The 20,963-nt window shown below is 39.1% G+C and overlaps 1 protein-coding gene across 1 annotated transcript in view; it reads right to left on the reverse strand.

The window, feature by feature from the left end:
• Positions 1-8,679: 8,679 nt before the first annotated feature.
• fmn2b (formin 2b) overlaps positions 8,680-20,963 on the reverse strand; it is a 31,375-nt gene continuing 19,091 nt past the window's right edge. The window contains exons 11-19 of the mRNA XM_071462836.1: positions 20,711-20,840; positions 20,275-20,421; positions 19,000-19,059; positions 18,495-18,615; positions 17,824-17,916; positions 17,331-17,382; positions 15,241-15,390; positions 14,989-15,070; positions 8,680-11,844 (exon numbers count right to left, since the gene is read on the reverse strand). Of these exons, the coding sequence (XP_071318937.1) occupies positions 11,818-11,844; positions 14,989-15,070; positions 15,241-15,390; positions 17,331-17,382; positions 17,824-17,916; positions 18,495-18,615; positions 19,000-19,059; positions 20,275-20,421; positions 20,711-20,840 (862 nt within the window). The 3' untranslated portion in view covers positions 8,680-11,817. The remainder of the gene's footprint in view (positions 11,845-14,988; positions 15,071-15,240; positions 15,391-17,330; positions 17,383-17,823; positions 17,917-18,494; positions 18,616-18,999; positions 19,060-20,274; positions 20,422-20,710; positions 20,841-20,963) is intronic.

Here is a 20,963-nt window from a genome sequence, read left to right on the forward strand (position 1 = left end):
CCCCTCCACAAAACACTGGACAAGCTGAAGAGCAGCTTCAGCAACAGACTCATCCAACCCCGCTGCTCTAAGGAACGATACAGGAAATCGTTCCTACCTACTGTGGTCAGACTGTACAACTCATCTACCTCTGTCAGAGCCAAGATGACACAAGATGACTTGTCACACTTTGCACTCTGAATTTTCATCACAACACTCCACTCCAAATACTAACCGTATTGATATTATATATCATATTCATACAATATTTGTATCCATCTTTTCATCTTTCCATTTACATATGCATATACATAGTATATTATTATTTATATCTGCCATTCTGTATTTTTATTTCTTTCTGTCTACCTCTGTATTTTATTCTATTGTATATTTTGTATTATAATACACCGGACAGCTGTAACAAACTAATTTCCCTTCGGGGATGAATAAAGTCATCTATCTATCTATCTATCTATCTATCTATCTATCTATCTATCTATCTATCTATCTATCTATCTATCTAACTCCATGACTAACTTCTGTGATGATAGAAGAGTCATTATTAACATGAACAAACTGGAGTCTATCTGACAGATATGACTTAAACCAGCTTAGTGTGGTTCCTTTGATGCCGACCATATGATCTAGTCTCTGTAATAAAATCTTATGATCGATGGTGTCAAATGCAGCACTAAGATCTAGTAGGACAAGTACAGAGACAAGTCCATTGTCTGAAGCTATGAGGAGATCATTGGTAACCTTAACCAGAGCTGTTTCTGTGCTATGATGGACTCTAAAACCTGACTGAAAATCTTCAAACAAACCATTCCTGTGCAAATAATCACATAAATGGTTTGCAACAACCTTCTCAAGGATTTTGGAAATAAAGGGGAGGTTGAATATAAGTCTATAATTGGCTAAAACATCTGGATCAAGAGTAGGCTTTTTAAGTAGAGGTTTAATTACTGCAACTTTAAAATAAAGAAGATCTTTCTACTTCAGATATCATACCTTATTCAAAACATCCCTATCTTGCTGACTAAGTCTTTCTTTAAGTGGCTGGAATCAATAATAATGCATTTTCTATGGAATTATAAAACTCCTAGGATTAATAGACAACATCCTCACATTATCTGAATCTAATAGAGGACTAGCACTTCGAAACTTTATGCTATAAAACTTTATACTTCAATCTTGCCTCCTAATTTGTTAAAAATAGAACAGGAAGACTGCCACTCCTAGTCATTATGTGGCATACTTTTAGCACCAATTGATAAGTCTATCTACAATTACAATCCTATCATACATAATCTGGCATGTACATGGAAACAAATAAAAGCTCATTTTGGTCTTAAACCTATATCTCTCGCTTTACCCATTGCAAGCAACCCCACATTTGCCCCATCCAATTTAGATAGAACCTTCTGCACATGGAGTGATTTAGGAATTCATAGTCTCAAAGATCTATATATTGAGGGTAGATTTGCCACCTTCAACAATTACAAAATAAATGTAACCTTCTAAACAGTACCTTTTTCAGTTATTTACAAATAAGAAATTATATAAGAATATATCTAACAGGATTTGAAAATGAAAGTTAGTCAACAACAGACAATTGTCACAAAACATCACCATATAAATACAATATATAAAAAAATATGAATAATCTCTTACATGTATAATACTTTACTATAAATAACCTCTCCATCTTCTGAAAGTTTTAAGGCCACTTGGGAAAAGGAAATGAATAATGAAATACCTAACGACATATGGTTAGAAGGACTCGGAGAAATACACAAATGTTCAAATAATGCCAGACACTGCCTTATACAATTTAAAGTACTTCATAGACTCCATTACTCTAAGGTGAAAATACACAACATATGTTCAAACAGCCGAACAACAGTTCCTCGCTTACTGCGTCATCACAGCAAAAGACTGTTATTGATGTCATAGAAACAAACAAAAGTTTGACAAAGCCTATTCGTAGGCAAGATAATAATAATGTCATATACTGTTGGCCAAAGGCAGAACAATAATAGCCAAATCCTGGCTATAAGGCAGAACTTGTTGGCTGTAACACATCAAAGTGAAATAAAAAAATTAAAAAAAAACATTAATGAAGGCTACTAGTAAAACAACTGGGCAAGCATGTGGCCTGCCAGCATACTATAAGATGAATGAAAAAATCATCACCATCTTCCTCATTTGTCATCCTCAATGATGTTGAGTTCATTGTCAAACTCTTCCTACTTATCATTTTCCTCCTCTTTGTTCTCCTCCTTCTCTTCAACTCTAGCCAACTCTCTCTGTCTTGCCTGAGCTAGCAGCTCTCAACCTGATGCGTATGGCTGTCCTTCTGGCGGTCCTCACTGCCAATGTCAGGCCTCCAGTGGCATATTCCTTCTCCACATCCCCTGCCGTCCAGTTACCATATGATTCATGGAGACTGGCTTTGAACGGCTGATTCCATACATCGTATTGAATATACAGTTGTGGCTATGTTGTAGCCACGCTTGAGATCCGCTTTTGTGGCAGTGCTGATGTGACATTGGTAAGAATCCCAGGCTAGGAGATGACGATCAAAGTTCAGCTTTCCCACCACTTTTTGGAGCCAGTCTATAATCAGATCCTCATTCATCCATCCATTTTTGGAGGAGGGTACCCTCCACTTATGTTTTGCATTGCCTTGACTTCCAAGATACCCCCCTTTGAACACCACATAAATCAGTCACACAGTTTTGTCCTGTCCGCTTTTGCAGCCAACACCACAGTTGAGTGACTCTTCTCATGGCCTGTAGCTTTCAGTGGAAAGTGTTGTTGATGTAGTAGGAAAACCTGGCAAACTTGGGAAATTAAGACACAAGACTTCAGCTGCACCCAAATTCATTAAGGTCTCTGCTCCAAAATCCATTTGAGAGGAGAAATTTGGTGGAAAAACAATGACTGAAAGACCTTGGCCCAGATTGGCAGGACATAAAAATCACAGAACAGGCAACAAAAAAGGTAAAACATACATGCAAGGCTTCTCTTGCAACTGGTACAATAGAAAGCTGGATAGCTGGATGCAGTCATGTAAATGCTGTATTTTGTTTCACATGCTTACTTATTAAAACAACCAGACACAACCAGGGGGCCAGATGCATAAATGATGCATACACAAAAAAAAAACTATGCGTGAGACTGAAGCATCCTTTTGGTCATGCGTACACATGTTTTTTTTTTTGAGTAAACCAAGTTAGATACAGTGAAGTGAAAATACAAATTAAAGAAGAGACACAGAATTTAACATAAAACAAAGTGGCCAACTTTAGCTTGCATTCATAGTTTTAATTAGAGTGTGTTTAAAACACAGCAAAAGCAATTTCCCAATTAAAACATAAATAATAGTGTTTGTGTGTTTGTAAACTTTCCATACATAATATTTACTAATCACAATTTCAGATGCCTCTGAAGTTAAGAGTAAAACAGGACTTTACAGTTGGAGTTATTGTACTAAAGTTCACTGATGAGCTCCCGACCAACAATTGGTGAAGTTGTGTTCCTTTTTTGTTATTCTTTTCTGTGCCGTGCCTGATAGTGGCATAGACACTGTTTTTGTATCCAAACTGATGCATTAAGAGAGTGTCTTCATCGATACATATGCCTAGTTGTGGGAGTGGAAATGAATCTTGTACACCCAATTGTGCGCCCAATTCCTCAATGAGTGAAATATATATAACTTAATCATGCATATGCATGCTTTTATAATTCTGACTGAAAGAATGTGTATGTATATTTCTGGTTTAGTGCATACAATAGTTTAACCTTTGAATCTACAAAGAGTTAGATCTGGCACCTGGACTGTTGCAGGAGTTACGGATATGAGACATTTATCAGAAAAGATTAAAAAACATGATTGTACCATGGCCACAGGATTGGGGTGAGAAAACACAACAAACAGGTGGATAAGAACAGGCACAGCTTATCAAAGACAATTGACAATTGTTAAATTCTGCGGGGCCTTGCGGAGTCACAAAGACTGCTTATCCATACAGGGGGGGCTGGAGCCTACCCACTACAAGTTGGTGTTTGTGACATAAATAAAAACCGCTGGTATGATCGCCACCACACTGTTGGAGAGGCTAAAAACAATCCTCCCTGAGGGACAAGAGGGTAAACTAAATGCTCAAACCTATGACAGGGCTGCTGTAATGAAGGGAGCCAGAAATGGAGTGCAGGGCAAGGTAAAGTCTATGGAAGTGCACACTACGTCCACTGCTATGCGCATCAACTGAACGTCATCATGCAACAAGCAATATCACTAATTCCCAGGATTAGTACTTTTTTTTTCAGACCTCGGTGGATCTGCTGCATTCCTCTGCCAATCAATCAAGCAAACCTGCATTCTTAATCAAGTGGTGGTGCACAGACCTCTGAAACTTTGACAACTAGGTGAAAAATCCACTGTCATGCTGTCAACACTGTATATAGGCACAAGGATGACCTCCTAAGATGTTTCCAGACCATCAGAGACTCTGGTAACTTTGATCCTCCATCTGGGGCATTGTGAGAATGCTGGATGATGAGGATTCCTGCTTTTTCCTGGCATAGTTTCAAAAGATGCTGCCACACATGAACATGCTGTTTGACCAGCTGCAGAAGAGGAACATTGACTCTGTCTACATCACAAGAACCATCAGATGTCTTGTAAACGGTTAAAAAGACATTGTAGAAGACATGAATGTTTTTTTTTTTGTTTTGTTTTTTTTTAGGCAAGCAGTATGGGTGGTCTGGATGCCTTATGTTGTTGGGGCAACAAGGAGGAGGAGTATGGGATACTTTTCCTGCTGCATAATTTAACTTTATTAATACAACCAGACCGCATCAGGAATGAGAGTGGACAGGAAGAGGAAAGCAGAGAGAATATGGGGAAAAAGAGAAGAGGGGAGGAGAGACACAGAAAAACAACTACAACAACAATAACAGCAAAACAACCACACAACAACAACTAACCATATCCACATTTATAGTCGCTCTATAATCATTAATCATGAGACACTCCGTATGTGTGTGTATGTGTGAGTATGTGTGTGTGTTTGTTTGAATGTGTGAGGGGAGGGGTAGGTGTGTGTGTATGTATGTGTATGTATGTGTATGCGTGCATGTGTGTATGCATGTGTAAATGTGTACCGATTTGTCATTGGATGTGGTGGGTAGTTTATGTGGGGGCCGCAGTAACACCACCCCCCCAGACCAAAGGCACAAGCAGCCAGAAACCAGGCCACCAAGGCCCCCAGCCACCACCAGGACCAAAGGACCCGAGGCCACATGCCCCCACGACAGCAACGAGCCGGACCCAAAGGGGAGCCCGCAAGGGAGTACAGAGTTGACTGCCCCAAGTGCAAAGAGGCCCATAGAGGGACAGCGGGCAGGGAGCCCCCCAGCCAGCCCTCAACCACCAACCCCAGTGCAAGTCAGGCCCAGAGCCAAAGGGCCCAGGACGGTTAATATTCCTCAAATGTAGATGCTTATGCTCTGTCACGGTGGATAAGAGTGTGTGGAACCCCTGTGAAGCTGTGTAGTGTGTAACATTAAGAGATTTTGTAGTATCGTAGTTAACTAATTAGTTAACTTTGCTGTCTTAGTGGACTGATATGCAGAGGTACTGTGGTACCGGAGATTTATATATGTTACTTCATGGTATGTTGTAAGCTTGTCCTGATAATAATGATAGTATTTCTGTCACTTGGATGTGGTAACAATTAGTTCTTAAATTTAATATCTGCTGTATGTATTTCTGCTCTGGCTTAGTTTATAAGTATTTTTCATGTAAACAGCAGAATAAATCCTGCATACAAGCTGAATGCAAGCTAAAGTTTTTGGTCTCTTTGTTATCATACACAGCTGTAGGGTTTACACACCCCAGCCTGACACCCATCAGACCAAAGTGGGCAACTTTCTAATCCCGACAAATGAAGTTGAAAGTAAAGGAGGACTTTACAGTTGGAGTTATTGTTCTAAAGTTCACTGATGACCTCCTGTTTGTAATCTGACCAACAAAATTGTCCTTCTGTTTTGTCGTTATTTTCTTTGCCATGCCTGATAACCTGTGGCACAGACTGTGTTTTTGTATGCAAACTGATGGATTAAGGGAGCATCCTACTGGAGTGAGATTTATCAAACTAAATCATGTGTACGCACACCCTTATAATTCTGCCGAAAAAAGTACATATGTATTTTTCTGGTTTTGTGTGTACACATTGTGTTAGTCATGAATCTACACAGTTTTATGCATCTGGCCCCAGAAGTTGTGATGTTAAGGTGTGCTTGATCATAAGTGTGTCTTCACCACCCACATACTGCGTTGATCACATAAATGAAGAGATATAACAGGGTTTGACTCCGGGTACAAGCAGCTGCCAGGTGGTCAGGAGTGAGGTTAGGGGCCACCTCCTCTCACAAGAAACCAAGATCACTTTAAGTATACACTATGTATCTTGCCACCAGGCAACTCTTTCTTTTGGCACTAGATTTTGTCAACCATTGAACTACCATATTAACATTAACAATAACAGCAGATCAGCTGCTTTATTCATACAGGGCTAAACTTCATTTTTGTAAAGCTTTGAAAGTGTTTGTCCCACACTATGCGGCAGTAGTTGTCTTTGGGTATTTCACACATCTGCACCACCAAGTACCTCCAGCTCTTTCTTGGCCTCCTGCTTCCACTCTCTTCAGCCCATCATTTCTCATTTGGAAACGTTGTCTTCTGAATATTCTGGTTCATAAAGGTATCCTCTTATTACCGTACTGATCAGCATTTTGTTGCCGCTGTCATGATCACTCATTTTCATTTTCTTTTATTTGTTGTCTACTCCGCAAACTGCTGGAGCTATAAATGTTTCAAACAGCTGATTTGTGGTGTGATACAGTACACAGCAGAAAGGTGTGTGTATGTGTAGGAATACAGTACAGCTGGCTACATCCATTGCAGCACATAATTCAGCTTCTGTGCTGGTACTCTTGGGTGCTTCTGCAAACTGGGAACGCACTGACTGAAATCTACTGCAGGTATAATACACAGACTGTGTATAAGTACAACCGCATGTCAAATAACCCAAACTATCCCTTTAAGAAATACAAGGTTTTCAAGTTCACGCATTTCCATTTGTTCCACAGGAGCACTCAAGGCTCTTCAAGAAAAATGTGGCTCTACCCATGCACACATCCTTACCTCAGGCCCAGTCAACTCCTAAAAATGCCCCTGCTATAGACAATATTTGACTCTCCAGCACTGGTACTGCACTGAAGCAAAGCATTGAAATAGGTCTGGCTATGTGAGACTATAGTTTGATTAATGCCATGTTTTTATTAAGTAGGATTTATAATGTGTAATGTCAATATCAACTGATGTTGACCCTGGTTTTCCTCTGACATTGGTGAGCTTTCCCATTTGGTGAGATAGGCCTTACTAGACCAATATCTTATTTGTTTTTTGTGCTTGTAGAGTTTGTATTGGAGTCTGTGTTTTGCTTGGAGCTGGTTGTTTGTTGATGTTAGTGGACTCCATGTCTAAGCTAACGTTAGCTCGTGTTGCAGACTGTTGGCACTGTAGGGGAATGAAAGACAGGCACTGAGGCAAGTCACTCAGGAGCACAAATGTCACATCCTTTAGATTTTTATGGGAAATTCATCCCAAGTTTTTTACATAGAAATCAGTCCAAAGAAAGTTGGCGAAGGTTTCACGTTTTAAGTTACGTTACTATACATTCACACATTGGCAATAAAAAAGTGATAAATATATGTAAATTGCTTCACATTCTTAACTTTAACCATTTTATCAAGGGATTTCAATTTTAGTGGCAGGAGCTGTAGTAGATACATATTTATCTTAAGGACCAGTGGTTCCAACCTTTTCCACCTCCAGGCTCACTTGCAAATCTCAAAATTGTTGGCAGCCCACATTTGACCATATAAATACAGAGGCCAAATAATGCTGTCTCACAGCACTTTTTATTTCATTGATAAGGATCAAACATTCAGGTCTGAACTGAAAGCAGTAGAAACATGTAGGAAGCTCAATTTTTCTTTTTTGTTTGATAGGGAGGAGATCACTGACTCACTTTCCTTTTTATAACATGTTTATATGTGATTCCTTCCTTTTGATAACGAGCTATCCATTTTGATACTCAAGTTTTTGCCATGGATGTAATCTTTAAGCAAGCAGTCAGACTGAGATAGCAAACAATTATATGATGTTGTATGACCAGCGGCAACATAATAGTTTCTATTACAATGAAATAGGTTTTGAACATTTTTAATGTTTTAAAGATCACATTGTTTAAAAAAAAATGACTTTGTTTTTTTTAATATAATTACATCTTTTCACCACAATTGTACTGTTGCAAATGATTTGTTGGCCCACTTGCAATACCTTCATAAATCCCAGGAACCCATTTCACTTCTTCACAAAGATCACTGAAAGAAACCCTCAATGAGAGATTGCATTGAGTGTCAGAGGATAGTCTGGATCATGACTTCATGACTTGAATTCACTGTACTATGAGAACCACCACAGTGTTCTGCTGTTGGCTACAAGAAAGTGAACTGTTATTCACTTCTATGTTCCTCATTAATTCCCCAGCCTGGACAGTGAGCTTTAAGTCCCATCACTAGCCTAGTCTCACCACTCAAATATTGTGCAAAACCAAAATAACGCAGAGGTCATTCTCTTTATTTTACATAAATTACACTGCACCCAGACCCCATGCATCCAGTTCATATACATGTATACAGAAACATTTATTGCACATGAAATAGTTCAATTGTAACTGGGTTCCTGTTGTGAGTATCATGCCAGCCAACAGAGGAGGATCTCACTGACAGGAACCCAAAGTGAGTCTCACAATCATTTTTAACAATTTATTACTTGACATTAATAAAGTCTTTAATGTTGCAACAAAATTCCATAGCTGTAATTCAATGTACAATACACATCTTTCATCACACAGCTATCAACCACAAAGATGTGATTAACCACACACGCGCGCACACACACACACACACACACACACACACACACTTCCTATGGTTTTCTGGTGTGATATGGCATGTCACTGAAATACATTGAAATTACACATGTGAGTAAATTTCTCCTGCCCATCAACACTGCTGTAAAAATGCAAGGTTTGATTTTCTAATCAGAGGCAAAGTTTGACTGGACAGTCAGGATGTAGAATCACACACAGCGTTGTGGTAATTTCCATTAGGTGTATGCTGAGACATCAAGATGATCACACAGAAGATTTACCGTGTTGTTTAGTAGGATGTGTTCATGGCTATTTGGGATAACACACATTTCTGTTACTTTTCATCATAGCTGCTGCAATTACTTTTAATATTTGTACAGTATAATCAGATATATCAGTGTTTAAGTGCTGCTTATCAGTGCCAGTCAATGCAGTTCTCTGTTATATCAGTGACTGCTGAAGCTGGCCCGACTCTACGATCCACACTCTACAATTCAGGTCTAGTGCCAGGAAAAAACAAACAAGTAAAAAATAGGGCTTAATCGCGATCACATTAACGACCGAGAATAACGCGTTTTTGTTTTGTTTTTTTAATCAGGTTAATCGCTGGCCACCAAAGATTCTTTGGTTTACACCATCACTAGTGCTGTTACCAAAGATTCTATAACGCTATGTCTAGAATCTTTGGCTGCTACTATTTTGAGCCTTTGACGCACCCGTACTTGTTGTCAAGCTGCCGTGGACACTACAATGATTTTTACATGGTGGAGCAAGACTTCATGGCAAGTCATGTCTAATGGAGCAAAAGGGGGACGGTTCTGGTCTGCATAAAGGGGCGTGCTGGGAGATCTAAAGTGTTTAAATCCAAATCCTGAATCGTCGCTGGTGAGGATTGGATGAGTAGGAAAATAAAAATATAACTTACCCAGAGCTCCTGTACGGATAAGTAAATTATCAGACATCTTTATAATTACACATCAGACATGCTAACGTTAGCTTCTAGTTCAGACAGACTGACTGTTATGTGTTGTCTTCAGACAGATAGGTGCACACCTGAAATAAACTTGTTTTTCTTCAAGGTAGTAAATCCAAAAATGTCCAAATTTTTCTCAATGAGTCAGACGGGTTTGGAGATCACGACAAAGTGTTTGAAAATGATGCACCCAATTACAGAGGGGCAGGAGCTTATTATATTTTATAAAATCTTTGGATATTCCCATAGACCTAAATAGAACAGTGGTTTGATTCCCAATCAAGATACACTGGTAAGAATTGCTTTACATTGTTAATGTAGCCTAAAAAACTACTCTGAAATGCAAAATAATAGAATTTTAATCATGTGATTTAATCACATGTCAATCCCCACATTTCCTGTCTCTGGACTATGACTTTGTTATAAAATAAATAAATAAATAAATAAAAATAGGCAGAAAATGTGTGTATATATATATATATATATATATACACACACATTTTCTGCCTTTTTTTATTTTTTATTTTTTTGTGTATATATATACATTTATGCACATATGAGGTTTAGGAGTTTTGAGCCAAAACAAACTGCTTCATAAATGGTCACATGGTGCTATCCATGCCAAAAGTCAGAGAAGGTAACACAAACACAAACAGCAGAATCTCTCTTCTCCTATGGCTACCACTGTAGAATCATTCTTGCACCTTTTACACCAAAGATCGATCATTGTAGATTTCTGTGATGAAGATGGTGAAAATATGTTTTGTAGAAAAGTAAGGCAAGTGTATGTTGTCCCAACTAGACAAGTGATTGAATGACACACTCAAATGAATATTTCAGATGAACAATGGTCATGCTTTGTAGTCTCCCAAGCTACAGTATGTTCACAGAAATTTACAGCAAACAGCTGTTTACATCTGGTGGATCTGAATGCTTTGTTAATCCTTAGGATTTAATAGTAATCACCACAACTGATTCTGTTCAAGGTTTGTGTTGTGTTGAACTCTGTTTTCACTGTTGATAGCAAATGCAAATCCAAAAATTCAAACTTGCACACGTTCATGTACTGGACGAGATGTGAAAGATGAATGCAGGTGCATTCATTCATTCAAAACATTACATGAAACATTACATTGATACCATGTCAGTATTATTCTGTTATATTTATGACTGATAACAGCCTGTGGTGTGTTTCTGCCCCCAGCTGAGACCAAGAATGTCTCAGCAATACTCAGAGGAAGAGTGATTCAGACAGCTGTGGCTTTGAGCTGAATTCAAATAACACCATGTGGCCTGTCAGACAGTGACAGTCAATATGAATATTGTAATACTGAGTCATCTCGTTGCTTGTGCTAATCAATCTGATTTTATACAGTCTCCATCACTGAGCCTTTGGCGATTATTGGAGGAGTAAGTGCTTAACATTTTATTTCTCTTCAGACATTGTGGTCTTATTGTTTGACTTTATCATTTTGGTGTAAAATCTTAATTAGTGAGCTTTTTTCTGATTTTATAAATGTGGGTTTATCGACTACACAGACAGTGTGATGTTATTCCAGCCTTGTGTAAGGTAATGTAATATGTCTGAGTTGTAATGATCCCAAATGTCCAGGATTCTATTTGCCTGGTGACCCCTGCAGCAGCATCCTTCCATGACTGTATTGAAATTAGTTATCACCTGCAGAGGAAGCAATGTTAGACAACATGCTGACAGAGCAGGAAAAAATGTAAGAAGATGTCCAGAGCAGGCTCAGCTTCCCAATATAGTAAATGATCCACATTTGTGCTGTCCCTTCCTTTTTTCTCTTCTGTCTTCTTCATACTGTTTTGTTTTTTACTCACTCGCTTACAGAGTCAAATCTTCATACCAAGCTTGGCTTTCTGTGGAAAGGATACATTAAAAAGGGATAAAGTGCATTACAGATGTTCAACATCTGGAACAGAAAAAAGTGAATGAACTAACAGCTTGTTTGGTCAGGATAAGCAGCAGATAGGCAGAATTAAATTCATATTCTAACTGTTGGATTAATAATGCAAGTTCACAGCTTTCATTACTGGCAGCACAATGTCACTTTCTGTCTCATAATAGTAGTTAGCACTGGCATTTCCATTACTTAACCATTATCACCCTAACATTATCCAAGTGGTATTAGCTCCTTACACTGGAGACCTATATTCAGGTCCTCTAGTAAAGGTATCAATATACCACGAGTAAAAATACTCCATTACAAGTAAAAGTCCTGCATTCTAAATGTTAGTAGTATGGAAGTACAATCAGCAGGATGTACTCAGAGTATAAAAAGTAAAAGTATCCAACACCAACACTACTGACTACTGACTTCATATTTTTGAGTTTTTTTTAGATTGCATTAAGTTATAATATATATTTTTTTAAGTGGTTAGACTACTGTGTGGACCTCCCTTCTTTGTTATGCTCTTAAATGAGTCGGGCATAACAATAATTAATACTGCAGAAATGGGTATGTAGCTAGTTTAGGTGCTCTATTTTTGACTCTATCCTGCAGAGTTTAGTCTATGACAATGCATTTTTTTCCTATTAATCTATTTTGAATCTAAAATATCTGTAAAGTGAAATGTTTAAGTAAAAAGTACAATACTAAGTCCCTGTGAAGTGTAGCTCCCTCAAGTAAGGTACCTGGAAACGGTACTTAAGTATAGTACCTGAGTAAATGTTCTTAGGTATGTTCCATCACTGCTGGATTTAAATTTAAGCACATTCACAAACAGCAAAGATGATGTGTGGATATTAGCCATGCATTGATACTGAAGCAATATAACATGTTAGATTTTCAGCTCATACTTTGTGTTGGAGAAAAAAGAATTTAACCATAATATGCCTCTATTGAGAGATAGTTGAATGTATCTAATGAGATATGGTTGGCTAGATTAGACAGGAGAAGTGACTAGTGAAATCTGATTGGCTCCCTTTGTTTTCAGATTATGACCAGATACACTCACTGACCACTTTATGACACTGGGTAGTTCCTCTCTTTGCTCTCAAACAACTTCAGTTCTTCATCTCATGGATTCCACAAGATGTTGAGAACTTTATGTAGCCAGCATAGAAATGTCCCTTCTGTGCCACTGTAGAGCCAGACAGGCATCAGCCCCTCCCACTTACGTGACCTTAATTTGTTTGTTGGTTAGGTGTATATATACCATACAAATTGAGCTTTGGTGGGCTGATGCCTCTCTGTAGACACTGATTGATTGCCACTGCTGTTTTTTTTATGTTTTATTTGGTCTCTCTGTAGACACTGATTGATTGCCACTGCTGTTTTTCTTATGTTTTATTTGGTTCGTTTTCTTTGTTGATATAGTTGAGGTGCTTCTAAATTGTACTGTCAATTTAGTTATTTTAGTAGTTTCTGTAGCACTGTGGTGATTATTGTTTTCCCCCAGGAATTTTCATAGTGTGGAGCTCTGTAATTGCTTCTGGCACAGATATTTGGATCTAGCACACGTTTTTAAGAGCACTGCAGGACTGGTGGTAACCATGGCCATGCTGACATTGGAGGATTTTGATGGCGGAGTCCCTCACCTGTGCTTCACATCCCCTTATGACCATGTGTTTGGTGGTAGGTTTTGTTTTGCTTTGTGGTGTGTGTGTGTGTGTTCAGGGCACTAGAGTGGGGTGAGTGCTCTGCCCCCACCTAATTTGGTCTCCCTGCTGTTTGCTGCTATAGCCCACCATCCCTTAGTGCTCCTCCACTTTTATCCTGAATGTAGTATTTTTAAATCATAAGGTTTTAACAGTTTGGATGAAATAAAATTGCAAATTCCTGTAGGTTTTGTTATTTTGTTGTTTTCATTTGTTTTTATGAACAAATATTGTAATCTTGGGGCAAGTCCTTGTCTCAGTCTGTCATTTTGTCACTGGTATCATTTTAAAGGCTCTAAGGGCTTGTGTAGGGTTTGCCTTGGCTACTGACGGGGCAGTGCAATCCTTGGTATTTTTAAGAAAGGCCTGCAAAGTGGATAAGCCCTTGACAGGCCACATTCACTTTGAGACTACAATCACATCATTCGTATGGATTTGTCAGCTGCACGTTCACACTGCCGATCTCCTATTCTACCACATCACAAAGGTGTTCTAGTGGATTCAGGTCTGATGACTGGGAAGGCCACTCAAGTTCACTTAACTCACTGTCATTTTCATGAAACCAGTTTGAGATTACTTTTATTTTGTGGCATGAAGCATTATCCTGCTGGAAGTAGCCATAGAAGATAGTAAACTGTGGCCATAAAGGGATGAACATGGTCAGTAACAATACATCCCACTGTCTCCATTAATTCAGGCTGTTGATGCCAAATTCTGACCTTGCCCTCTGCTGTGTCAACAGAAATCCAGATTAATTTCCAGTCTTCAACTGTCCAGTATTAGTGAGCCTGTGCCCACTGCAACCTCAGGTTTCTGTTCTTGGCTGACAGGAGTGGAAACTTATGTGGTCTTCTGCTGTTGTAGCTCATCCATCTCAATGTTGGGCGTGTTGTTCATTCTGAAATGTTCTGCTCACCGCAGTTGTAAGAGTGGTTATCTGAGTTAAAATAGTCTTTCTGTCAGCTTCAATCAGTTGTGCCATCCTCCTTTTACCTCTCCCATAAACAAGGTGTTTCTACACACAGAACAGCTACTCACTGGATGTGTTTAGCTTTTGGCTCCAGTCTGAGTAAAAACTCTGAAGACTGTTGTTGTTTTTGCCTCATTCAGTTTGATGTGAACATTAACTGATGCTCCTGACCTGTATGTGCAGGATTTAATACACCACTCTGCTGCCACATGATTGGCTAATTGCACAACTGTATGAATAAGCAGGTGTACAGGTTCCTAATAAAATGCTTGGTGAATATAAGCGTCTTTGTCAATTGTACTCTTTGTTAGGAAGCCATGATGAGTTATGATAATTATAAGATCTTTTCCTCTTCAGTCCCCAGATTAACAGACTGATCTTCTGACTTTCAGGTTACTGAAACCACACAAATGATGAGGAAAGATGAACTTACGATGCCAGAGGCGTGTTTAGGTTTGACGCTGTAGGAAGCCTTCTCTTTGGCCTGACGGAAACACTCCTCTGCTGCTTTTAACCTGCACAATATACAATGTTACAAATACACACTAAAGTTGCCACTTTCATTAAGTATAACATTAATGTTATGGTGATAATCCATTTGATTGATCTTGTTTTTGCATTCAAGGCACTTTAGTTTATTTAAATAAGACAGAACAGCAGGTTGTAGCAGGATGTGGTAATGTACCTCTCTTTGAGAATGGTCTTGTTCTCCTTCTTCCACTGGTCCTTGAAGTCAGAGGAGAACTCATGCCAGATGCAGAAGAGTGTGTTAGGTGAAACCTCCTTCTCTCCTGCCTTTGCCTTCACTGAGAAAAACACTGTGAGCTCCAGGAACCTGACAGGACACAAAGTGAACTTAATCATCATTCCCTTTTCCTACATACAACTGTGGTGAGGCATAGCTCAGGACAAGCTTTGAGGGTTCCCAGGAGTATAGTGGCCTCAATAATTGTGAAATGGAAGAAGTTTTGAATCAACAGGACTCTTCCTAGAGGTCGCCATCTGGACAAACTGAGTAAGCAAGAAGGGCCTTAGTCGGGTAGGTGACTAAGCACCCAACAGTCAGAGATGGAGAACCTGCTGGAAGGACAACAGCAGCACTCCATCAATCAGGTTATGGTAGAGTGGCTAGACAGAGGTCACTGTGAGTGAAAGGCATAAAATCCCTGTTCAGACCTGGAATTAACATCTGTCCTGAGTGATCCTCACACAAGTGGACAGTTCTAAGTACAGGTGTGAATGCATCCATGGCGCATTCAGGAAGGATTTGAGATCCAATCAGTCCACATTCATCTCATTAATCCATTCCAGACCACATTCCAAGGTGGTCTGAGCCACATGTGGCCTCATGCTAGTAGTAGTTGTCCCTTTACAGTTTCACAATACACCGAAAATATTGTACTATTTGTAATGGCTAAAACCTTATTTCACTGTAGAGCCGTGCAATGCATTGATTCACTCAACCTCTTGTACCACTCGCTCCCTCGTTTGCACTCTCTCACTCACTCACTCACACACACTCCATCTGATTGGCTAAAAATGACACCACATAGCTTTTTATTTGCATATGAAGTGGGGAAGTGAGATCCAATCACAAGTGTTCATTAGAGATGCATTTGGAGACACATTTTAAAGCAAGGTGCGAACAGGCATACTTAGAACTTATTACTTTTGATCACTGAAGACGCATGACAGGTCTGAACAGGGCCTAAGACAGCCTGCTGGAGTTTGTCAAACTGCACTTAAAGGATTCTGGGAGCATGAGGAAAAAGATTTTCTGGTCTGATTAGACAAAAACTGAACTTAGGGCTTATGAGTAGCGGGGACAGGTAGAGTGGTATGGACAGAGAGGAGAGAGGGATGAATGCAGCCAAATACAGAGATCTTTGAAGAAAACCTGCTCCAGAGTTCAGCTGAGCTGAGATTGGGGCAAATATTCACCTCAAGGCAAGATAATGACCTGAAGTGAACAGCCAAGATAGCATTCCAGTGGCTTCAGGGCAAATGTCTGACTGAATGATCTATGACAACTTGTGCTTTAGTTTTCATAATTGCACAGTTTAGTGAAAATTATCCCATTCCATGGATACTTGCAAGGTAAGTTATAAACATACTTTTTCATATTTTGGGGCAATACAGTATTTAAATTTGTGTTGTCACTATCTTTGTCAGCTTTTAAATAAATGTTACTTTACCACCCCATCAGTTAGGGAAGCCGATACAGTCAGGCAGTGCAGTGGAGTTTCATTTAGAGCTCTGATATGAACATGTCAGAGCTGTCATGTTAAGGGGAAGTAATGCACACTCATTATCCAATCAGAATATCTTCTGTGGCAATGGCGTAAGATTCCACAACAACAGTACTGGTTGGCACTGCAAATAATGTCCTGGGCAAAGTACATAGATACAATTCTAGGCCTCTTTTAAAAGATATTAAGCTTTTTCTTGATATATTACTATTTTCTTTATCCACTTAGATGCAAATGAGTCACCAAGACTCATTTTATTGTAGATGTTGCATGTTTGCCTTCTGGTCACCAGATGCCCTGTCCTAAGGTCAGAGGCCCCTGAGCAACAGCCCTATTGACTTAGTCATCATCTCTGATGTAATGTTGGAAATGCAAGACAAAAAAGAACACACTCCAGTGGATTTATGTAGTACACTGGTCATAGTAATATGTAAGGCACTCCTCAGTACTTACTGGTATAGAAACACTGCTCTGGCAGTGGCATTTACACAGTTGAAATACAGCAAGTAAAGGAGGTTGTTCTTACAGTTTGTGAGTGCTGCTGAGTTGAGCTTCCAGGGTCTCCAGTTCACTTTTAGCTAAGAAAGAAAAAATAAACACAAAAGGTCAAACAAACAAGTCGTTGGGTTTGTTGTCTGCAGCTGCCGCCCATTCAAAGTTATACAGCAAAAAGACATTTCTTCCTTCCTGGTCCACTTCTGTGATGTGTGGCCCATTGTACATACTAACTAACCAGTGCCTTATTGTGCCAAAGATAGATATAATATGATGTCAAACATACAGTAGCTTTTCCAGACCTTGGGAAAGTTTTACAAACATTAAACCTTGACAGTTTAAAGGCTCACTGTACAGAGGGTACATCTGGGTATCCTGTCAACAGTTTTACAGACTCCTGTAGAATGGGAGTCTATGAGGAACAGACTTTTTTTGTTGCAGGACTGAAACTGGCCACTGGGACAAATCAGCAGAGGTTGACTCACTGCACCTGTCTAATATATGTCATGGTTTTTGTCAGTTACCTTGTGTGAGGAAGTCCTCCATCTTATCTTTGAAAGGCTGCAAGTTATCCTCATCTGAAACTCTACACACTTTTTCCACTTCTGATGTACAAGCTGACAAAATTATGAAGAAAACAATATAGTCAGGTCAAGATTTACAACTGTAGCAGCATAAAATATACACAAAATAAATGCAAATCAAATACAATATAACTCAAGTATAGTTATTAACATGGTTGGATACCCTCATGATGTGTATGATTTTGGTGAGAACAAAAAGGGAAACAGTAAGGAAAAATATGAGCTGTCACATTTATAAAACATGCAATATTTAATGTTTAGTTACACTTCACTTCTGAGACCCAACATTTCATTTTTGTCTTTAATGTTTGTCTCCTATCTCAGAAGCTTGTCACTGTGTTGAGCGCTTTTGTCCTGAACAGAGATGATCCAGAGCTTTTTGATAATTCATCATGAGGAAGATGTATTTTACTTTAGCTTGCCAGTACTGATGTATTCATTGAGTAAAAGTGGCAAGTTACACACCCAGGACTGAGGAAGGACTGTCTGTGAGTGTGTGTGTGTGTGTGTGTGTGTGTGTGTGTGTGTGTGTGTCTGTGTGTGTGTGTGTGTGTGTGTGTGTGTGTGTGTGTGTCTGTGTGTGTGTCTGTGTGTGTGTTTGTGTGTTTTACCTCTGAGGTCCTTCCTGAGTCGAGCCATGTCTTTCTGAAAGTCTTCAAACTTCATCTGTGAAGCCTGGAACAAATCATGAGGCTCAGGGAGAGGATATAAGCATGTCTCCCTGCCAGCATCCTAGTGACAGAGACACACAGATATTAAATATCATGGCATGAATAATTAGGACAATCATAAATACCTGATACTGTTTTAGGATCACCACACGCATCATTTCCTCAGTTTGGGGGCTGCCACTCTAATAAATATGCTACATTCATTACAGTGGTGTGTTGCCAGAGCGATGTCTGTTACGTTCAGTATGTCCAACAGACAGATGATGGATACATCAGGCAAACTGTGTTTATTGGGTTTTGCTTTTTCAATGTAGATATGCTCTGAATATGAAAGGAAGCCTGATATAAGAATCCACTGAGAAGCAAACACAGCAAAGAAAAGGGTAAAAGAAAGTGGAAAAAAGGAAGGAAGGAGGAGAGAAAGTATGACAGCAAAACAGCTTACCTCATCAAAGTGTCTGAGGTAGTATGCAACAATGTAGGACAAAAGACTTTTCGTGCTGTCCTGCATTTCAAGAGAAAAGAAAAAAAAAACATTTACTAATAAAGTTTACATTAGTGGAGAAGTTGGTTTCAAGATCACAATGTTCTTTACAGGTATTTCTAGTGGTTCTCTGTAACTTTCCAGCCTTTATTTAGCACAGATCCCCAAGTTAAAAAAGTATCCCAAAAATATATCATTGCATTCATAAAACATCATCTGACCCCTGGCATCAAAATCAATATAGCAGAAACTGAGACATTGTCCTTTTTTATTCCATACATTTTTCTTCCTTGTCAGTACCTGGTGCCTACATTATCTATGATGTAAATCCACACCAACAGTTCAATCAGAGTCTGCTAGTAGCAGTTAATGTATCCTGGATATGGTTTTCAATGTTTTCTTTTTCCTAAAGAACAAGTCCCTCTCCTCATATTAATTTAATTGTCATTTATTTACCTGCAACTTTTTCCATTTGCTTATTATTGTTGTTGGGTTTTAATTTGTTGTCTTGCACAAGGCACTTTACAATCTGGCTTTTGGAAACTGCTCTAGAAATAGAGGTAATGATAAAAAAAAACTGTAATAATAAACTGTGTTGTAAAGAGTAAAAAATATGTTGTGAGCACAGTTCAGCTCAGATAATCCATGACAACTCATTCATATGAAATTGTAACATGGATTTTTCCTGAATCTTTCCCTCAGTGTGATGGGTACACAGCCAACTGCTGATGAAGACTGTTTACAAAGGAATAGATGGAAGATACGAGAGCCAGAGCACATAGACAGATAAGCCACATCCTTTTGTCAGTGCCCACTGGCTGTCGGAGAGAGAGTCAAATGTTGCTACCAGAGAGTCTGCAGAATTAACAAAGGTTACATGTTACATGTCTGAAACTGAGCTGACAGAGCTGGACGGGATAAAAAGAATCAGTTGTGTCCATTTACACCTTCAAGCCATATTAGCACACATTGGAGACAGACTTTGTGTTCATGCCCAAACTCTGCATAGATTTGCTTATGTGCTGGATGTAATAACAAGTAACATTACAAAAAAACAAGAAGATACATATTACATAGTTATAAACTATAGATATAAACTATAAACTATATCAACTTATAGTATAATAGTATATAGTATAAATAGCATAAGCAGCACATAAAACCTCACAAGGCTGTAAGGAGCCAGGTCCAGGATGGAAGAGCAACATGTTTCAGTATCTTCCCCTATTTACTCACACTGCTCTTGACATCTTTGAGTTTGGGCAGGATGTCGAGAGTGAAGCCATCAGCTTGGCCTCTGGTTCGATTACCACCATTCATGAAGTTACCAAAGGCCAGAACCAGACCTAGAACCTGCTTTACTGTCTCACTGTCCCGTAATGCCTTCAGAGAATGTGAAAGAACAAAGGCAATGAGGATGGAGACAGAGGTAATGTTAACACAAAATTGGAGAGAAGACAACAAATGTGACAAAAACCCTAAAACATTTTCCCATCATACACACAGAGGCAGTGCTGGGATCTGACACAGTGAGTACCAACAGGTTATCATATCATTTATCTGCTGTGTTGAGTTTATGCTGAAGAAAAATCAATGCGCTTTTTAAATCAGCCATATTCTGATTGGACAGTGATGGCTTTAAGTGGTCAGTAACAGACAGTGTTTGAATCACCTTGCATACTCTCTGCAGTGTGTCCAGTTTCCTCATTATAGATGACATGCACTCAGAAAAGCTGGACTGGAAGAGGATGCAGAAAACTCTGCCAGAGAAGTTTGGGATCACAGAGAGCTGGTAGAGAAACCTGCAACACATGACAAACACAGGCTGCAGCATTTATCTCCCATCACCCCTGTACTGACTCTCTAATTCTCTTCTGTGTACAGAGAATAGCATTCACAAGTATGTCTGCTCATTGGTGTTGAAA

Source organism: Trachinotus anak, unplaced genomic scaffold, assembly GCF_046630095.1.
Source record: "Trachinotus anak isolate AG129_WGS33_773 ecotype Australia unplaced genomic scaffold, CSIRO_AGI_Tana_v1 ptg000025l, whole genome shotgun sequence".
Classification (NCBI taxonomy): Eukaryota; Metazoa; Chordata; class Actinopteri; order Carangiformes; family Carangidae; genus Trachinotus; species Trachinotus anak.